Here is a 19,035-nt window from a genome sequence, read left to right on the forward strand (position 1 = left end):
TGGCCAGAGAGGTTGAAGTGTTCTGCTACCGGTTTTTGAATGTTATGATTCCTGGTGTCAGATTTGTGTCCATTTATTCTTTTGCATAGAGACTGTCCGCTTTGGCCAATGTACATGGCAGAGGGGCATATATCATGTGCACATCTACCAATGTGATATATGCCACCATGTGCCAGCAATGCCCCGTACTATATGTTCCATTCTAGGCATCCGATGGAGTGGGTTGTAGCCCACAAAAGCTTATGCTAGACTAAATTTGTTAGTCTCTAAGATGCCACAAGTACTCCTGTTCTTTTTGCGGATACAGACTAACACGGCTGTATTCTGATAGCAGTCAGTTAGTTACTTTTAAAAGCCAATGCCCTACACATTTTAACAAAAAAAAACAGTGAAAGTGTATTGAACATTATTTACCCTACAAAGTACTGAAATGACAGATGTGTTATAAAAATGTACACTTTATTACACCTTCAGGTAGGATACATCACTATTCCTTACAATCCTACTGATCAAGTACAAATATTTATGTTCATAAAGTATTTACAGGTAGATTGACTTTCTAACACTTTCTTGGGAGAGTGACAAAGAAAAAAAAAATCTGATTTTCATCTTCATTAACTGACCTTAACAATAAAAACAAAGTTGCCTCTTTAGACACTGCCTCTTAGACCCTTTAGACCAGCACATTGATGTAGTCAGCAGTTTTTTCCCAACTGTTGGAAGTGTTCCCCCTTTCAAGTACATAAGAGCTGAACACTTGAAAGTAAAATTGGGCGTACTACTTCTAGGCAATACTTTTGGATGAGAAACAATATACTGTACATGCTGTCCGTTATCCTGTTGTCATTGCATTTTAACTATTCCACTGCCAGCTTTATTAGTTTGTGTTGCAGAGCTGCTGATAAAGATTAGCTAATGGCCCTGGCTCAGGTGCAATCAGGGGAATCTAAAAAATTGTTAGCTAGTTTGCTCATGTACGAACTTAGTAAAAAAATTCTACAACTTGAGAGTCCAGGAGAAAAGAAGTGATGAGATTAAAAAAAAATAAAAAATCAGGAATGCTGCCTGACCCCAGTGTTTATATTCTGGATCTTAACTGATGACATATTTCCTACTTAAAACAGAGGAGCTGCTTGTGAATTCTCTTATTTAAGCCATTTGTGCTACTGTTTGATACGAATAACTGTATATCTATAGAAATCAGAACAAAAGATATACATATGCTTTTTCTTTTTTAATTAGACTCCCCTCCTAAAATATTGAAAAGATTACAGAATGGGGAGGGGGGGGAATCTTTTTTTAAAAAATTCAATTTTCAGAAATGGAATATTACCATTTTCATTGAATTTCATGTCTGTGTCCTGCAGTTTTGTGGCCAAAGTAAAACAAATCTATTCATCCAAGAGCTTTTTGAATCCTCGCTTAGTGCTGTCAAACAGGCTTTTGCAGCATTTCCCCCCACCCAGTTCTATGAAGCTTTTTCCTCGTTTGTTTGATAACAATAAGGCAAACTGATGTGGAGGAAGAGGCATCCAAAATACCCACCTGAAGATACAGTCATCATTAGCTTTAGTAAAAGAATAGTACAAAAGTTAGATCTTATTCTTTACACAATTGAAGAATTAGTCTTAGATTTACATTTTCTATTCCCCACTCCCCCAAGCTGAAAGATGAGTAGAAAGTACTGAACATTTAAACATGTTGCAAAAGCAGAATTAAACTGATGTATTAAACTCCATCTGTTCACGATTTTCCGATTTGGAAGTCCCATAAGAAACAACTAAGGGCCATTTGTTTAGAGATACCAATTAAACAATTCTTTTACAAAAAAAGGGGTACACTTTAATACACATCTACTATCAATACAGTATTCAGCACATGCCTAGAATATCCATTATTTTAAAGTGAAGTATGAGAGTGAGCGCACAGGTTGGGTGCTTCAATAAACTGTACACAGAACTACTAACAAACATTTTAAAAGACTTACAAAAATGGAGGATGAAACATGGTTCTTTTCTTTTTAATTACAGATACTTACAAATTTTCACATTTATTGGCTAAACTCTGCAGGGAGAACGTCAAATATAATTGGTTCTTCTGAGGGATGATCACCTCAGGTGAGAACCACATGAATAGCTTTCACAGCCAGGTGGAAAGCACTCTGCTACACAAGTCACACTTAGTTCTTGGTATGGCTTTGCAATGGATATTAAACGCTCATACACATTACAGCAGAGGACTGCATATTCTTATTGGCAGTTATACAATATATTACATGGATGAACTTTACCAACATTTAAGGGATATCACCATTTTTTGTGAAGCTAGGCAGAAATTAAATGTAAATAACATTTGCATTGTATGGTTTGAACAAGCACAGAAAATAAGACCTTTCTGCTGAGGCAGAATGCGCCTCGTATAAACTTTATGAGCATTTTCTGAAGTTTTTTTTGTTTGTTTTGTTTTGAGAGTTTCCATGTCAAATGTCCACCGCCAAAATCCTTCTGTTAAAAAATGAAAGGGATTTATCTTCATTTGGATGGGGATCTGCAGAGAACCTGCCCACGTTGCCATGGCTTAGCAAACACAAAACGTGGTATATCCATGCTTATTTCAATTTAATCATTAGTTCAACTAGGTTTGGTGGGTGCCTTCAATCTGACAGTAGGCGTCCTCATTTGCACTTTTGCTTGCTGGTTTTGGGCTTCGGACGTTGCTGGTGCCTGGGCTGGGTTCTGTACACCTGGGGCCTGAATTTGGGGAGACGCTGTTGTCACAACTTGCTGCTGTATCAGTTTCTGCTGGACCACTTGAGCTGTAGCAGTTGTTGCTGGAATCACTTGGACCTGTTGTTGACCTGCAGTCGTCTGAGACAGTGTCACAGTTTGGGGCTGAGCCTGAACCTAAAAATATGCAGGTGACAGGAGATGAAAACGTGGTTCAGCATTAAATATACAGAGTTCTTCATTAGTATTCTGCACCACAGTACAGCAGTTTACTTGGTTGGATGTTCTTACTTCTGACTGACAGGCAGGTGAACCAATCACAGCAGACAGTTTTTGGGCACACACACCGCACTAGCTCTTCCATTTGCAGTAAGGAAAGGAGACAGGGTACCTGTAGCCCTGTGCATCCCAGCTAAAAGCCAAGATAATTATCACCCAGCCTTCTTGCAGTGGGTCAGAGAGCATTCTCCCTTCGCCCCCCACAAGAGAGGTGGGGAGGGTATGGTCATTGGATAGTCAAACATTCCTATACTATTGTTTCCTTCAGGTGAAGGAAAGCAGGGAGGAGAGGAGAGGGGTTGGAAGAGATCAAGGGAAAAGCATCAGCCATTGTGGGTAAAGCCACTGGAGGTCCCTTGCCCATCTTTAAAGAAGGCAGTGGGGACAGGGGGGCTACAGCAGGCAGTCTCTATCCCCACTTGAGTGAGGGAGCCTGGTCCTAGCGCCTGATTTGCACAGCTGTGGCCACTGCAGGGGGTTTTTCAATGTTCTCCAGCTTGTCTATCCATTTTGAGATCACAGGAATGAAAATGGAGGAGCAACATCAACTGTCACTGCCTTCATCAGAGGCAGAATGAAGAGGGGAGAAGTGAAGCTTAAGCAGAGTGCCCAAGTCTCACCGTGAGAGGTTCAGCAAGCGCCCGGTCAGTCAAAGAGGAAACCCATCCATTGTGAAGTGTTGCGTTAAGGGTGCAGATAAATTGTAAACATTCAAGGTAGTATTTTCAGAAGTGTGTAGCACTGGCCTAACTGTGCTCCCACTGAAGTCAATGGTAAAACTCCCACAGCTGTAAAATGGGGAGAAGGATGCATACTTCCTTTGTAAAGGGCTTTGAGATCTACTGATGGAAAGTGCTTTATAAGAGCTATGTTTTATTGATTGGGAGCAGACTTAGGTCAGCACTGATCACCTGAAACTCCTACCCTTAATGTTTAGGTCTATTGAAAAAGAGTAAGACATGTTTATTGCTAATGTTCTGAAAGCCTTTATTCCAAACAGTTTAAAGTCAACGATCAGCTACTTAGGGCTTGTCTACGCTTACCGGGGGAATCAATGCACGGCAATCGATACATCAGCAGTCGATTTAGCAGGTCTAGTGAAGACCCACTAAAATGATCGCAGATCGCTCTCCCATCGACTCCTGTACTCCACCTGAATGAGAAGCACAAGGGGAGTCGACAGGAGAGCGTCTCCTGTCGACATAGCGTAGTGTAGACCCTGTGGTAAGCAGATCTAAGTACGTCGACTTCAGCTACGTTATTCACATAGCTGAAGTTGTATAACTTAGATCGATCTTCCCCCGTAGTGTAGACAAGGCCTTAGTTTTTAGTTTCCTCTTCATCTGCCTCATCCTTGCTTGCCCCATTCCATTTTGTGTTGCACTGAATATTTCTTTGTTTTCTGTGAAGCACCTGGCATAACTTTGGCCACTACAAAGTAACAAACAAGCTTGTAATTCTATTATTTTCTCCTATGCTTTAAATAGAACAATCACTGAGTTGGCTGCCATTAGCTCAATTCTCTTCCTATCCATCGTTATCTTCGATTACACATCATGATGAACAGCCACAACTTTTAGAAGCTCTCTTTAGCTGCAGAGGACATAAGAGAAGCTGATTTAGGCTCATCAAGAGTAATAAGAAAAAGAAATATATAGCAGTTGATCACATGCCCAGTGACTGCAGTTTTACATAAGAACAGCCATACTGGGTCAGACCAAAGGTCCATCTAGCTCAGTATCCTGTCTTCTGACAGTGGCCAATGCCAGGTGCCCCAGAGGGAATGAACAGAACAGGTAATCATCAAGTGATCCATTCCCTGTCACCCATTCCCAGCTTCTGGCAAACAGAGGCTAGGGACACCATGGAGGCTAGGGACACCATTTTAATTTTTAGGAAAGGCAACGAAAATACTAGGTATTTTACAAATTTTACATACTGTACAGGGGAAAGAAAAATACATTTCTCCAAATAAGAAAACCTGCAATAGATTGTTTTCCTGCGTTCAGCCTGAGTGCCCCTTACCTGTTGGGAAACTGAAACCATCTGCTGAATATTGGCAACAGTTGCCTGTTGCTGGACCACCTGTGTAAGCTTTGAAACCTTTAGCAGCATGAAATAGAAAAGGGGATTAGAGAAAAATGACGAATATCTTGTAGATATTTATTTTCTCTATACATGTGGTAAAATAGCTTATGATGGGTCTGTCTCTTGTCAAGCCACAGCATTATTTAAAATATGCTATTAACTAACTGTCCTTTGGAATGCCCATCCCAGTGCCATTGGACTGGGTAGTGTGGAATTCTGCACTTGGGTGGTGTTCTTTTTTCATCAAAAGCTTTAGGACTATTGCACTGAAGAAATCTTTTGGGGCCAAATTTTCAACCACACCTTGTATATGTGAGACACTGTTGCTAAGCCATTGAAAAACTTCAACAAGGTTAGCATCCGATGAAGTGAGCTGTAGCTCACGAAAGCTTATGCTCAAATAAATTTGTTAGTCTCTAAGGTGCCACAAGTACTCCTTTTCTTTTTACAGCAAGGTTAGTAATTCCAAAGGGTTGGACTGTCACAGCCCTTATTTGATTGTGCAGGGGAATAAAACTTCTTCCCCTCTTTAATCTCCTTGCTTGCCCTGGTTAGATAGTGAGCTAGCTGTGCAGAGGAGAGCAGGAGCCACCTGCCCGCTACTCCCCACTGTATGCAGTGTTGATGTAGCCATGTCGGTCCCAGAATATTAGAGAGACAAGGCAGGGGAGGTAATATCTTTCACTGGACCAACTTCTTAGAAGAGCTTGAAAGGTTCTCTCTCTCACCAACACAAGTTGGTCCAATAAAAGTGATCACCTCACCCACCTTGTCTCCCCTTTGCAAACAGGTTGGCAGGAAGGTGATGGCAAATGGGAGCAGAGCCAGGGCTCTACTCCACCTCTTCCTATCACTGGTGAGAACAGCTTGGTGGGTGAGCAGTGGGGAGTAAACTGCTTGACGAAAAGGGTGACGTAACTTACTTCTCCACAAAAGCAAGGAAGGTGTGGGGGACGAATCATGACTCTCCAAGTCACAACTCATTCTCTGATCTGCTCCCGGGTACAAGACAGAACCTGCGGCAGACTACAAGGTTGCAATCCCACCCAGTGAGTTTTACAACTACAGCCAATTTTTAAGAACATGTAACTAGTACTGAAGCCAGCAGCAAATAGAACTCTAACCTGACTCTACTGCAGTAAGACTGTGGTCTTTGCTACTTTCTAGTCACACAGTATTAACTTCAAGGGGAGAAATTGTGTCCCTGTACCTGTAATTGCGGTTGCTGGGTTCCACCGGGCTTTTGGGCCTGGGAAATTGGAGTCGTCAGGAATTGGGTTTTAATTGGCTGTGCGCTATAGGCAACTTTCTGTTGCTGTGAAGTCTGATGTTGGGTTTGGACAGTAACCTTTTGCTGTACAGTAGCTTGACCTTGTGCAACCTGGGGCTGGATGGCTTTCTGTTGCTGTGCTGTTGGATGATGCTTGAGTTTTAGCAGCTGTTGGACATGCACTGGCTGTGCCACCACTGTCTGTCCTCCTGCAAATTAAAAAAAGAAAAAAGAGGAGTCTTCATCTTAGCACTTCTGCTAAGTGTGTTTAAGGAGTGCTTAAATCCCACTGATCATAGTGTACAGAGATTTATGCTAAACTTTAAGCACATAAGTTATCCTATTGAATTCAACAGGACTTCTCACATATTTAAAGTTAAGGAAAAGTCCTTGCAGGATCGAGCCCTAACAGTGCCTCTCTCTCCAGCTGGGAGTGCGGTAAGAGACAGTAAACATGCAGCAGCCTTTTAAGCAACAGAATCTATCTTGCCCTTCAAACAAAAGTGAACATTATAAGCATATTCTGTGAAATTAGCTACGAAGCATGTGTGTGCCATCACCATCACTGATTTTAAAAGAGATGTGGTAGTATATGCCACTGTATCTAAAGGCGGGATTAAGCAAAATTTCACCGCATTAGTATTATAATACCCTGTTAGAAGAATTTTTTACATATCATACTAGACACTGATCTGAAATGAGTATCTGGTACAGAAATATCAGTTAAACTGAATCTCAGCTTGCTACTCAAATGGCTTTTAACTCTATTCTTAATTAAAGACTATTCTTCTCAGAGATTGTGTGATTACTACGGTTTTATACAGAAAACCTGTTCACCACCTATTCTTAAAGGGATACTATCAACTTCAGTAAATATAAGTGCAAAGTACTTCACTTAGGAAGCAAAAATCAAATGCACAACTACAAAATGGGAAATAACTGGTCAGGTGGTAGAACTGTTGAAAAGCATCTGGGTGTATAGCAGATTCCAAACTGACTGAGTCAACATGTGATGCAGTTTCGCAAGGCAAATATCATTCTGGGGTGTATTAATACGACTGTCATATGCAAGATGCAAAAGGCAATTGGGCCCTGCTCTACTGGCATTGGTGAGACCTCAGCTGGAGTACTTTGTCCAATTCTGGGCCCCACCCTTTAGGAAAATAAGTGGACAAATTGGAGTGTCCAGAGGAGAGCAGCAAAAATGATAAACGGACTACAAAACCTGGCCTATGAGGAAAGGTTAAAAAACCTGGGCATGCTTAGTCTTGAACAAGACCACCTGATAACAGTCTTCAAATATATGTTAAGGGCTGCTACAGAGAGGACTGAGTTCAATTGTTCTCCATGTCCACAGAAGGTAGGACAAGAAGCAATAGCTTAATCTGCAGCAAGGGAGATTTAGGAAAAACTTTCTAACTAGAAGGGTGGTTAAGCTCTAGAATAGGCTTCCAGGGGAGGCTGTGGAATCCCGATCACTGGAGGTTTTTAAGAACAGATTGGACAAACACCTGCCAGGAATGGTCTAGCATTTACTTGATCCTGGCTCAGTACAGGAGAATGGACTTGATGACTTCTTTAAGTCTCTTCCAGCCCCATATTTCTAATATTCTATCATTTAAAAAGGAAATCATACTTCTGTCTGAAAATTCCTTACCTACGATTGTTAAAAGTAACACCAAAGATTACTATAACTGAAAGGTTACATTTACTTTTCTCTGTCCTCCTGGTTAATTTTGTACACTTGACAGAAAATCCAGCTGAAGTTATGGGGAGTCTTTACATTAACTTCAATGGGTTTTAGATCAGGCCCTCTGCACATAGATGAGTTTTTCTGATTCGTATTATTTTTCCACAGTGTAGCAGGAAAGAGAGAAAACAGTTTAAAAACAGCCAGATGTGACTGCAGAAGCACAAACTGTCCAGGCAAATCTAGTACTTGAAACATTTTAACTCATTTTTGAAGTAGACTAAATTTCAAACTGTATCCTGTTAAGTCTTGAAATGAGAGGGAGAAAGCATCTTGTACTAGACATTATTTGAGGTGCCACAGAATTTTTTTAAAGCACAACTTTAAATGACATTGTATTTCAAGAAGCATAACGAAGTACCTGCTGCTTTCTGTGGCTGCCCAATAGCAACGCTAATCCCAGCAACCGTAACAGGGAGAGTTGTAACTCCTGCAGATGACACAACAGCAGCTGGAACAGACACCACGGGAGGCTTTGCCAAAGTAACTTGTGCTGCCTGAGGTGTCTGGGCCTGGATCTGTCCTTGTGCTTGAAGCTGGGAAGCAGGAACACGAGTCTAAGCAGCAAGGAATCAGGATTATTGTACAGAAAAAGAATATCTGGTGTATTTAACTAGGTCATTGCAAGATGATAACTGTATGTTCAGAAACTAAGGACCTGATTCTCATTTACACTAAGACCCCTTTACACTGCTCTAACAACATAAAGCAAGCTTAAAGTGGGCTTAAACTACATTTACATTCACTTTACGTCCCCTTTACGCCACCAGAGCAGTGTAAAGGGGCCTCAGTGTACATGAGAATCAGGTGCTAGATTCAGATACAACATCTCATTCATTTTAACCAGTGTAGAACTAGCTGTTTAAGTGCATTTTTAACTAAGTGTATAGCAACTTACAAGACGAGCAACCTGCAGGTTTGTCACAGTAGTGCCTGTAAGTACTGCTCCAGGCCGTGATGCTGTGACAGCAGCAAGTTGTTGAGTTTGCTGCTGCTGTTGCACTTGTACTTGTGTTGTCTGTTGTTGGGCCCCTGGCTGTGTCTGCTGCTGTGTTGCTTGCTGCTGAGGAAGCTGTAATTTCTGTTTCTGCAACTTGAGCAGCTGCTCCTGAAAGTAGAAACACTTTTATTGCTTTCAATTTCATTATTGATTTTAGGAAAGGCGGATATACCTCCAGTGGGAGCAGACTTTGAAACTTTAAGCTATGGGAGTTCGCCTGCCAGTTTTAATCAATGAGCAATGGAACTAAGAACGTAGCTCCTTTACAGTGTGGCTCTCCAGAGAGCAAATACCTAGTGCTTATTTACTGTTTTACTTCATGGAAGTACTTAACAAACTTGAACTAGTTAGCATGCCCTGTGCTTCCATGAAATTTTAGTCTCACCGGCAGTGAATTTAAGAGAGAACGCCTGTTTTCTGTCTAGTATGAGAACATAGGTCACAGCAGACAACATCACTGGTAAGTGTTTAAAGAAACAGGAAAGAACAGCATTCATGACATCTTCGGAATGTTTCCCTCACCTGTGATAACTTCCCTACAGGTTTTATTTGGGCTGGAGACTGGGCTTGTGCCTGGGTCTGAATCTGTGGAACCTGCACCTGAGCGGCCTGCTGCTGCTGCTGCTGCCTGAGAAGCTGGAATTGAGCAGGTATGACTGTTTTGCCAGAGAGTTGAACTGTTGGCGCAGCTGTAAATAAAGCAAAAAGGCTCTGAAGAGAAAGTTCCAACATTTGATTAATTTAATCAACTTCACTGAAAAAGTTCTAGTACAATTGCTAACCCTGTCCTTTTTCGTGACACTAATTCTGAGGAGAGATTCAGGATTAGATGAAAGGAAAGAGACGCCCAAATGTACTATATAAGCGGGAACGCAATAGGATCATTGTTAGCAAAACAAAAAGGATAACTAACCCCTGTGACTCTATTGCTAAACAAACCCATTAAGAAGACTCAGACTCACATCCATTGTTTTACACCAATTTATTGCTCTATACCACCACTTGATTTCTGTCTGAGTCATTAATGTCAGCACAGCATTGGCTGCTCGAGCTCACATATTAGCAGGTAGGTGAATAGCTAACCCCAGCGCCTGCTGACAAAAGATTACGTTAAAATGCTCTTAAGCAGTTTAGGGTTATATGGCTCCTGGATTAATTCAGAAAAACAAACATCTACTTACATATGTTAAAACACATGCAGTTTTGCACTAGTACTTTTCACATAACATCTTTCATTTTAAGATCTCAAAAGCTTCACAAACTTCACTTAAGCCTCACAACAGCCCTTTCTCTTCCTGTGAGGTATCTTCGTTTTATGGATGTGTAAACCAAAGTACAGAGTGGATCAAAATAAGAGATCAGAACAGAACTGAACAGTACATAAGAGAACAGACTAGAACCCAAGAGTCCTAGAGTGAGTCCCCTATTCTAATCACTACACTATACTTCCTCTAACAAGCCTCACTCTCTCTTAATGTAACGTTGAATAAACTAGAGGTGGAATCCTTATGAAGATGTTGTGCCACAACACTGTTTAATACTATTTACTATAAACTCTGGGGTGAACTGAAAATTAATTTATATATGTGTACGTACACACACAGTGATGCACAACATAAAATGTTCTCCCTCCATTCAACTCCTTATTTGACACTGAAAACGACAGAGAAAGGACCCTATTGTCTTTGCTTTGTAAGCTTATGCTGTTTATTAAAAGTGGCATAAAACAATAAAGGCTAGCTCAAACTAAGAGTAAATGAACACAGACTGCAAATAGTTTTCCTTGATTAGATAAACAGAGCAAATAAATAAATACTTTCCTTTCTTGAAAATGGGGTATGGTCAAGAGCAGTCAATAAAGCTGTATTTGCTGCACTTGCATATAAGTATTATGCATGTTGATTAAGGTAGTGCCTAGGAACCAATTAGTATATTTTCTCTATTCTGCACTTAGTATAACTTAATAGAGGAAAACGTGATTTCTGGCACTAAGGATAAGCAGGTTAAAAGTTTTCAGCAGTGTGTAACAACTGTACTGCTGGTAAATTCTGACTCCAATATTCTGAGGCTGAGGTGGTCAAGTAAGTTACAGGAAGTTTAGGCACTTAAAGTACACTAGGAAAGAATCACCACACAATTATTACCTTGCGTAACCTGAGTCACTAAGGATCTCGCCTGGGTCTGTACTGGTGTTAGGTTGGTAGTTACCACGGCTGACGCAGTCACGGATGTCACTGCTCGAACACCCTGGGTAGATGCTATGGTCACCAATTCTGTTGATGCAGCAGGTGCTGCTGCTGTTCGCTGCTGAGTATGTACCACCTGAGCAGAAGAAGTACCTCCTGAAGTCTAAGGAAGGAAAAAACCATTATTCTTCACTACCTTCAACTTACATTTAAAACCACAGAACCTTCTGGAAACAGAGGACATATTTTAAGATACAAATGTCATAAATAAAGGCAAATATGTACATACCTTTCCAGTCTATCTAATAAATGGCCAGTCACCTCATTCTCAGTATTCTGACCTGAAAGCCCTTAACTATACTATTGAAGTGTGAATTTTCCCCCATTTGCACTCATCAGTTTTAGATGTCTTGTCTATAAGAACATAAGAACGGCCATACTGGGTTAGACGAAAGGTCCGTCTTGCCCCATATCCTGTCTTCTGACAGTGGCCAATGCCAGGTGCCCCAGAGGGAACGAACAGAACAGATAATCACCAAGTGATCCATTCCCGGTTGCCCATTCCCAGCTTCTGGCAAACAGAGGCTAGGGACAACATCCCTGCCCATCCTGGCTAATAGCCAGTGACGGACTTATCCTCCATGAATTTATCTAGTTCTTTTTTTGAACCGTGTCATAGTTTTGGCCTTCACAACATCCTCTGGTGAAGAGTTCCACAGGTTGACTATGCGTTGTGTGAAGAAATACTCCCTTTTGTTTATTTTAAATCTGCTGCCTATTAATTTCATCTGGTGACCCCTAGTTCTTGTGTTATGAGAAGGAGTAAACAACACTTCCTACCAGTCATGATTTTATAGACCTCAATCATATCCCCCCTTAGTCGTCTCTTTTCCAAGTTGAAAAGTCCCCGTTTTATTAATCTCTCCTCATACAGAAGCGGTTCCATACCCCAATCATTTTTGTTGCCCTTTTCTGAACCTTTTCCAATTACTTTGCATTTATCAACATTGATTTGTTTGTGTGTATTTCAAAAAAAGAATCACTGATCAGAGATGGACTGGCAGTGGTAAAAGCTGAATGATCTAAGAAGTCTTTTCCCATGTCTCATTTATAACCGTATTTGTTATGCAACACATTTCCATTAGCTGCATCACTCTCTTCTTTGGACAATATACAGACTGGTGAGAATATACCAGACTAAATGAAGTTAGCTATGGGCAGAGTTATATACATAAAACTAACAAAAAATTAAATGCTAGAAATTTATTGTGCTGCTACAATCTGCAAGTAAAAATAATTAAATTACAGTACAACTACTGAAATTTACTCACTGTCAGTGTCCCAGGTATAACTGGTGAAGCCAGACGTTTATTAATAGGCTGAAAGGTAGCAGCAGGGACTCCAGCAACTGTATTCACTATAACATTCCCACTCACAGTAGCTGAAAGTAAACCCAAGAAAAACATGAGACTACTACTGCTACTACAAAGAAAAAGAAAAAGGAGTATTTCTGTATTTCTTCACCCATCCCCAGTGCTTCACTAAAACATCTTACCAGTCTGTATACTTGTCCCAGTGACTGCTGTTTTGATTGTGCCAGCCTGTTTAGAAAACAATTTGAATAATGTTTCAGAGAAAAATTGGAAAACAACTTAGTGCAGGTCTTTAAAACTACTCTTCTGTTTAACATAATATAGCTGCCCTATTGTGAGAATGAGATAACTACCAAAATTTATATAAAAAAAAAAGATCTTATAATAAAAGTGCATAGATACTTATGTGTCAGTTCACCATGTAGCACATGTACAGCTATATATGCATATATTCATCTCTCTCCCAGAGCTGCGGTACTTTGATTCTTCTCTAAAGAAATTAAATCAGCACTTACTATAACGAAGGCTATGATTTTGTCATGGATATTTTTAGTAAAAGTCATGGACAGGTTACGGGCAATAAACAAAAAATCACGGAAGCTGTGACCCGTCCCTGACTTTTACTAAAAACATCCCTGACAAAATGAGGAAGGAGGAGGGTCCAGCACCCTGCCCCCCCGGCAGTGGCTGGGAGCTGCAAGGGAGCTGTGGGGGGAGGCGGGGCCCTGCCAGCGGCGGAGGCTGGGGAACTGTGGGAGGGGGCCCTGCCCCGGGCTGCTGAGCAGCTCCGAGGTCCCTCTGCCGCTTCCGGCTGGGAACTGTGTGTGGGGGCCCCCACCACCTGCTGAGCAACTCCAAGGTCCCTCTGCTGCCGGCAGCAGCAGCTGGGAGCTGTGGGGGGACCCCCACCCACGGCCGCTGAGCAGCTCCGGGATCCCTCTGCTGCTGCCGCAAGCAACCAGTGGCACTGGAACATTTTTAATAGTGGGGGTGCCCTTATACCTGTCCACCCCCCCACCCCCCCCACACACACCCTGACCTGGGGCTGGGAGCACGGTCGTGTCTCTCGGGGAGGTGGGCGGGCAGTGGGGAAGACCCGGACAGGGGTAAGAGGGCTGAGGCTGGAGCCACAGCTGGAGGCAGGGCCAGCGGCTGGGACCCTCAGGCACAGGGCCAGCAGCCATGCACAGGGCCAAAAGTGGAGGCATGGGACTGGGGCTCAGCATGCAGGGCTGGGAGCAGAGCCCCGCATAAAACCTGAGGGTGCTGCAGCAATCCCCACGCCCGTAGTTCCCGCAGCTATGACAGTGACTGGGGGCGGAGGGCAGAGACTGCTCACGACGGCTGAGACACTGCAGGGTGAACCCCTGCCAGCGGCAGGTCAGTTCTGGAGCTTAAACTATAACATACAAGATCTGTAGCCTTCGAAACATCAGTCCGACTCCTATTATCAGTTCCACTGGCACAGGCTCTAGAGCTTGTTCAGAGCCCCACTGAAGCTAAGGAGGCATATCATGGGCCTGTATTCGTGGATCCAACTGTAGGATCAGGGTCATGGTGTGCTATAACAGTTCTTCTCTCCCCTCCCCAGCCGCTACCTCCCACTCCAGAGCGTATGTTGTTTCACACAACCTTTCGGTTTTGAGCTGCTTAACAGAATCTCTTGGCAAAATTACTCCTTGGTGTCAACTTCTTACATCAATGGGAACGAATCTGGCCTACAGTCTCTTTCGGTTAACATGTATCAACTGGTCTGTAACGAAGACTTGTCCCATACAGTCGATTATAACTGTCATAAATGAGTTTCTTCTCTCATCTTCCTTTTGACCCAGCAGACAGATGGGCTGAAGAAAGAGGCAGCACCAGAAAGCCTGGCATTTCATCATGTGATTCTTCAGGGACTCTGACACTTGAACTGGTGATCTTGAGGAGAAAGACCCCAAGTCATTCTAAGAAGTTTCACATTACTGTCTGAGCAAAGGAACAAGAGTTCCACAAAGAAAATGCATCTCTTGAACTGCACTGTGCCATATTCCTCCAGATAAAACATCTCCACGGGTAGAGGGATTTAAAAAAAAAAACAAAAAACACTACAGAGAAGTTGTACTCCCCAAATTACCTGGATGAATTTTTTTCATGTACCATGCCCGTATCTGCTCAGGTTTATCAGACAAAGGGGTAGTTGTACTGGCTGATGTCCTTGTTGATGGCAGTTTCACATCAGAGACTACCACAGCCTACTATCTCAATTCTAGCATGAATTCTCCAAGGAAATCCTAATAAGTGAGTGGATGAAAACCAAGATATGCAACCTATCCAGGAAATGAATAGGGTACTGTGACTTAACCTGCTCTATATCAAGTCAGAATTCTCACTTTCAGTACGAAGAACATATGCATAGATGGTGCACACACAAGAACTGAAGTCGCTGCTTCAGAAGCGGCAAGCCTTCCCTCTCTTACCAATACTGCCGCGCTGGCCACAGTAGTTACTGCAGTCTGTACCACGGCCTGTGGCTGCTGAACTACCTGGGCTTGAGTCTGAGCTTGCGCTTGCTGTACAGCTGATTGCTGAGTTTGCTGCTGGCCAGCTTGCTGTTGCTGCTGAGGCTGTGGGCCTGTCTGCTGCTGTGCCCTCTGCTGTTCAGCCAAAGCCTGGGAAACGTAAAAGAAATACGTTTAGTAAATTCTTCAAAACAGCACATGAAACAAACCTTCCATACTCAGTCAGGAGTTAGCCACCAACATGCTTAGTAACCAATAATCTCCAGGTATGGTCTATATAGCATGCCCTTACATTAGCTGATGAAGCAGGGCAGCTCTTACTGGATAAAATATGAATGGGGGCTACAGAATGAACAACAATAAAATGAGGAAGTAGGTTGCTTTTTGAGAGTGTCTCAAGAAAAGATGCTTGTGAATACTATTACATTACTATAGGTGCTTGTGAATACTATTACATTAAGACAGGCCAACAGGAAACTTCCTGTTTCAGGAATTTGATGTTCAAACTCAACTAAAGAGAAGACTGGAACACTGCATGTGCAGGCCACTATCATGGCCAACTTCCCTGAGAAGTCAGCTCATGTCACATTCCCATAATTCATTTTCTAGAGCAATTTTATTTTGTTATTATTTAGAAGACAGAAATTAGTGGGCTACTGCTGCAGTAGGATATCGAACAGGAAAAGACTGAGCTCAAAAGTAAAAGGAAGTAATACGGGTTTAATGCCCACAAATTACAACTACCCACTCATAGCAAACTCAGAACACAATGTTGGTAAGTTCAGGCATAGGATGGAAGGGCATCTCACTTGATTGCTTTTACTGCAGTCAGTTCATATGATTGAGATGTAAAGATGTACCTTTTTCTCTTTTGCAATACGCTCTGCTCGGAGGGATGCAACCTGAATCGGGGGAAGTGGCTTATCATAGTTGATTCCACTAGGAATAAAAGCAATAAAAGAATTTAGAAATGAACATTTTAAAAAGAAAATCCCAGTTTTTAAGCCATTTTTAAACCCTTTAAGAGACAGTGACGACCCACCTTTCTGCAAGCACAGAAGCATGCTTTGGATTCTTCTGGAAAGGATTCATGCCAAGTCTGAAATTAACCAAAATTACATTACTGAAGAGAAAAAAACTGAGCAGAAACATTTAAATTTTATATGTTTTGTAAGGTAACGCTTTGCATTTCTGAGCATTCCCAGCAGCACTCATGCTCGTACATGGATGGATGCATTAAGACAGACAGACTTTTACAGTAAACGTTAAATAAATGTAGCTGGCAGGTGCCACACAAATAAGCATAAGATATTACTAGGATTTTTGTAGCTTAGGCAGAAAGAACGTGTGCTGTACGGTGGAGACTCTTCTTAAAGGGTATTCTCTGCCCCACTACCGCCCCTCCCCACCCCCACCCAAAAGGACCCAAAATTAACCCACATAAGAAAAGTTATCAGTTCCATCCTCACAGTCACAGGACAACAAGGGTAAGGGGAAGAGTTCAAGAACAGAGAGACAAACAGCTAAGCAGAAAAGCATGTTTGCATCACAAACATGAGAAAGTAAAACAGTCCTTTGCTAGGAGAGTAGTTGAGAATATAATTATGTTTAAAAGGCTGGGGGCACCTTTAGTATATACTGAAATAGGAAATATCCTCATTTAGCTTACTTACAGGGGTTTGATTGGTGGACTTCTCTTTCCTGCAATCATTTTCATCATCTCAAAATGATTAGTATAAAGCTGGGTGTGGGTTGCACCTTCATCTTGGGCATAGATCTGATTGGTACGAAGCGGACGACTATTTTTGGTCTAAAAATAAACACAAAAAACCTTTACATTTAAAAAAACTAAAATGACACTTGTTTATGCACAAATACCTAATGAATGTAGATTACTTAAAAACACACAGTCCAACTTAATCGATTACAGACTGATTTCTGCCTAGCATTACTTATAATTTGCTGTCACACAACTCTATGCGAACTACATAACGCAAATACAAAAAAAGAAAAAAAAAAAGAGCAGATCCCAAGGTCACACTGTATCTGGAATCTCCACTCTATAGATACACAGAATGGCAAATTCTAATTTGAAAGATACTCTTTGTTTTAGTTTAGATTTTGAGAGTATAATTCAGCATGTGAAGTGACAGCCCATTAGCTATTTGTTTATAGTTATGCATATCGCATACAAGTACTGTAAAATTACCACAGCACAGCTCTCCTAACAAAGCTATGTTACTCTCCAGCACCATTTTTAGTTCTAGTACTTGGCTTCTCCTGAGCAGCAACTGCAAATGAGAGATGAGCCTGACTACTAGTCAGAGAATGGGACCAAAGTCAGAACTTCTGGATCTACTCCCAGTTCTGTCACGTAACTTGCTGTGTGGCTTGGAGAAAGTCACTTAGCTATGTGACTCAGTTTCTTCATCTGTAAAATGGGGATAATATTATACCACACAAGGGTGTTTTAAAGATTAATTCATTAGTTCTAAATCACTTAAATTTTTATATGAAATGTGCTAGTATAAATGTTAAGTACTATGATAATAATCATGATGAACTATGTGGTGTTTTTGTGAAGTGGACAAATACTCACTAGTGATTAAGCTGAAACAACGGAACTGTGTGTGTGAATTACAAATTTAGCTACTAATTACAGGTGCTGAAATCTGGTGTCAATCTACCGTACCAACAAGCAAAAAGAGAGTCAGAATTTTAACTGCTGTTTCACTATTCAAGAAATACTCAATAGATCTTCAAGGAATCATTTGCCCACCTCTACCAATCTTAAATACCACAGGGTCTAGATTTGATTTGGAAAGAATACCAATACACACCTTATAAATGCTTTTTGTCTTCTTTTTAGGATTAGCTTCATACATTAGCTGTAAAACAAGAAGGAAAGTTAGATCTCTTGTGGCAGATTTTGTTCAGGTGCTTTTTCTTTTCAAAGTAAATCACAAAATAAGTGAAAATTCAAATAAGGATACTCTTACATACTTTTAAAAGTTATTCAGTTATATATAAGTTGAAATATATAAGAAAACCATGTTTACAGAGTTCAGAAAAAGAACACTACAAACTGAAATTCAAAAGGATGCACCATTCAACTTCAACTCACTTTTCCTTCTTCTCTTGGAATAATGACATTTTCATATCGGTTTCGGCATTGTTTTGGTGAGCGATAGACTCGGCTACATGAGTTAACAACGTCACTAACGAGATCCCAATTGGGTGTGTGCGCTGGTGACATGACAGCAAGGTTTAAAGGAAGTTCCAGTAATTGCTTCACTGCCTGGAAAATCAAAAGGTGCAAAATTCAGGGTGACAAATAAAATCACTACAAACTTCTAAGCTAAATGTTTTCTGTATGTGTTGTCAGGCCATTAATTTAATCATAAAGAAACCTTATTCTCAGGCTAACCCCAAAAGACCCTTTTAGAGAACCAGCCTGCACTCCTATGCAGAGAAATAACCGAGTATAAGGTGCTCTTACCCCCCTGCACAAGCTTGCCACAATATTGGTTACAACATGGGGGTGGAAGAGCAGCTGCCTGAAGCTGAAGCATCTGATGGAAGCTTCTCCCTCCCACACAGATGTACAGAATTTCAGCTACATTTTCTATTGCCTCAGCCAGCACAACTGATCTGGCATGTACGGGAAGATGGGCCAGGAAAAGGGCTGGTGCAGCTTACTTCCTTTGTGGAGCAAAGGGAAAACAGGCACTGAACTATGATGGACAGTCACAGTTTTGGTCCCTGATCTGTTCCTGTAGCAGCGCAGCTACGGGCTGCCCCTCACTCAGAACAGACTGCAAAGTGCCAGTCTAGCCCCTAGAAACTAGAAATAGCATTG

General features: G+C 41.6%; 1 protein-coding gene across 10 annotated transcripts in view; it reads right to left on the reverse strand.

Moving 5' to 3' along the window:
• Nucleotides 1-464: 464 nt before the first annotated feature.
• The window catches only part of EP400 (E1A binding protein p400), a 64,063-nt gene continuing 45,492 nt past the window's right edge, over nucleotides 465-19,035 (reverse strand). For 6 of the 10 annotated variants that reach the window (XM_074972992.1, XM_074972989.1, XM_074972988.1 and 3 more), the window contains 15 exons: nucleotides 18,301-18,474; nucleotides 18,017-18,064; nucleotides 16,850-16,986; nucleotides 16,219-16,275; nucleotides 16,037-16,115; nucleotides 15,135-15,326; nucleotides 12,855-12,900; nucleotides 12,631-12,740; nucleotides 11,258-11,462; nucleotides 9,636-9,802; nucleotides 9,012-9,221; nucleotides 8,475-8,670; nucleotides 6,304-6,572; nucleotides 5,031-5,108; nucleotides 466-2,903 (listed from right to left, as the gene is read on the reverse strand). In XM_074972992.1, coding sequence (XP_074829093.1) covers nucleotides 2,631-2,903; nucleotides 5,031-5,108; nucleotides 6,304-6,572; nucleotides 8,475-8,670; nucleotides 9,012-9,221; nucleotides 9,636-9,802; nucleotides 11,258-11,462; nucleotides 12,631-12,740; nucleotides 12,855-12,900; nucleotides 15,135-15,326; nucleotides 16,037-16,115; nucleotides 16,219-16,275; nucleotides 16,850-16,986; nucleotides 18,017-18,064; nucleotides 18,301-18,474 — 2,241 coding nt within the window. In that variant the 3' untranslated portion in view covers nucleotides 466-2,630. Of the gene's footprint in view, nucleotides 2,904-5,030; nucleotides 5,109-6,303; nucleotides 6,573-8,474; nucleotides 8,671-9,011; nucleotides 9,222-9,635; nucleotides 9,803-11,257; nucleotides 11,463-12,630; nucleotides 12,741-12,854; nucleotides 12,901-15,134; nucleotides 15,327-16,036; nucleotides 16,116-16,218; nucleotides 16,276-16,849; nucleotides 16,987-18,016; nucleotides 18,065-18,300; nucleotides 18,475-19,035 lie in introns of all 10 variants that reach the window. The other 4 variants (XM_074972986.1, XM_074972985.1, XM_074972987.1 and 1 more) reach the window with 4 other exon arrangements.

Source organism: Natator depressus, chromosome 15, assembly GCF_965152275.1.
Source record: "Natator depressus isolate rNatDep1 chromosome 15, rNatDep2.hap1, whole genome shotgun sequence".
NCBI lineage: Eukaryota > Metazoa > Chordata > Testudines > Cheloniidae > Natator > Natator depressus.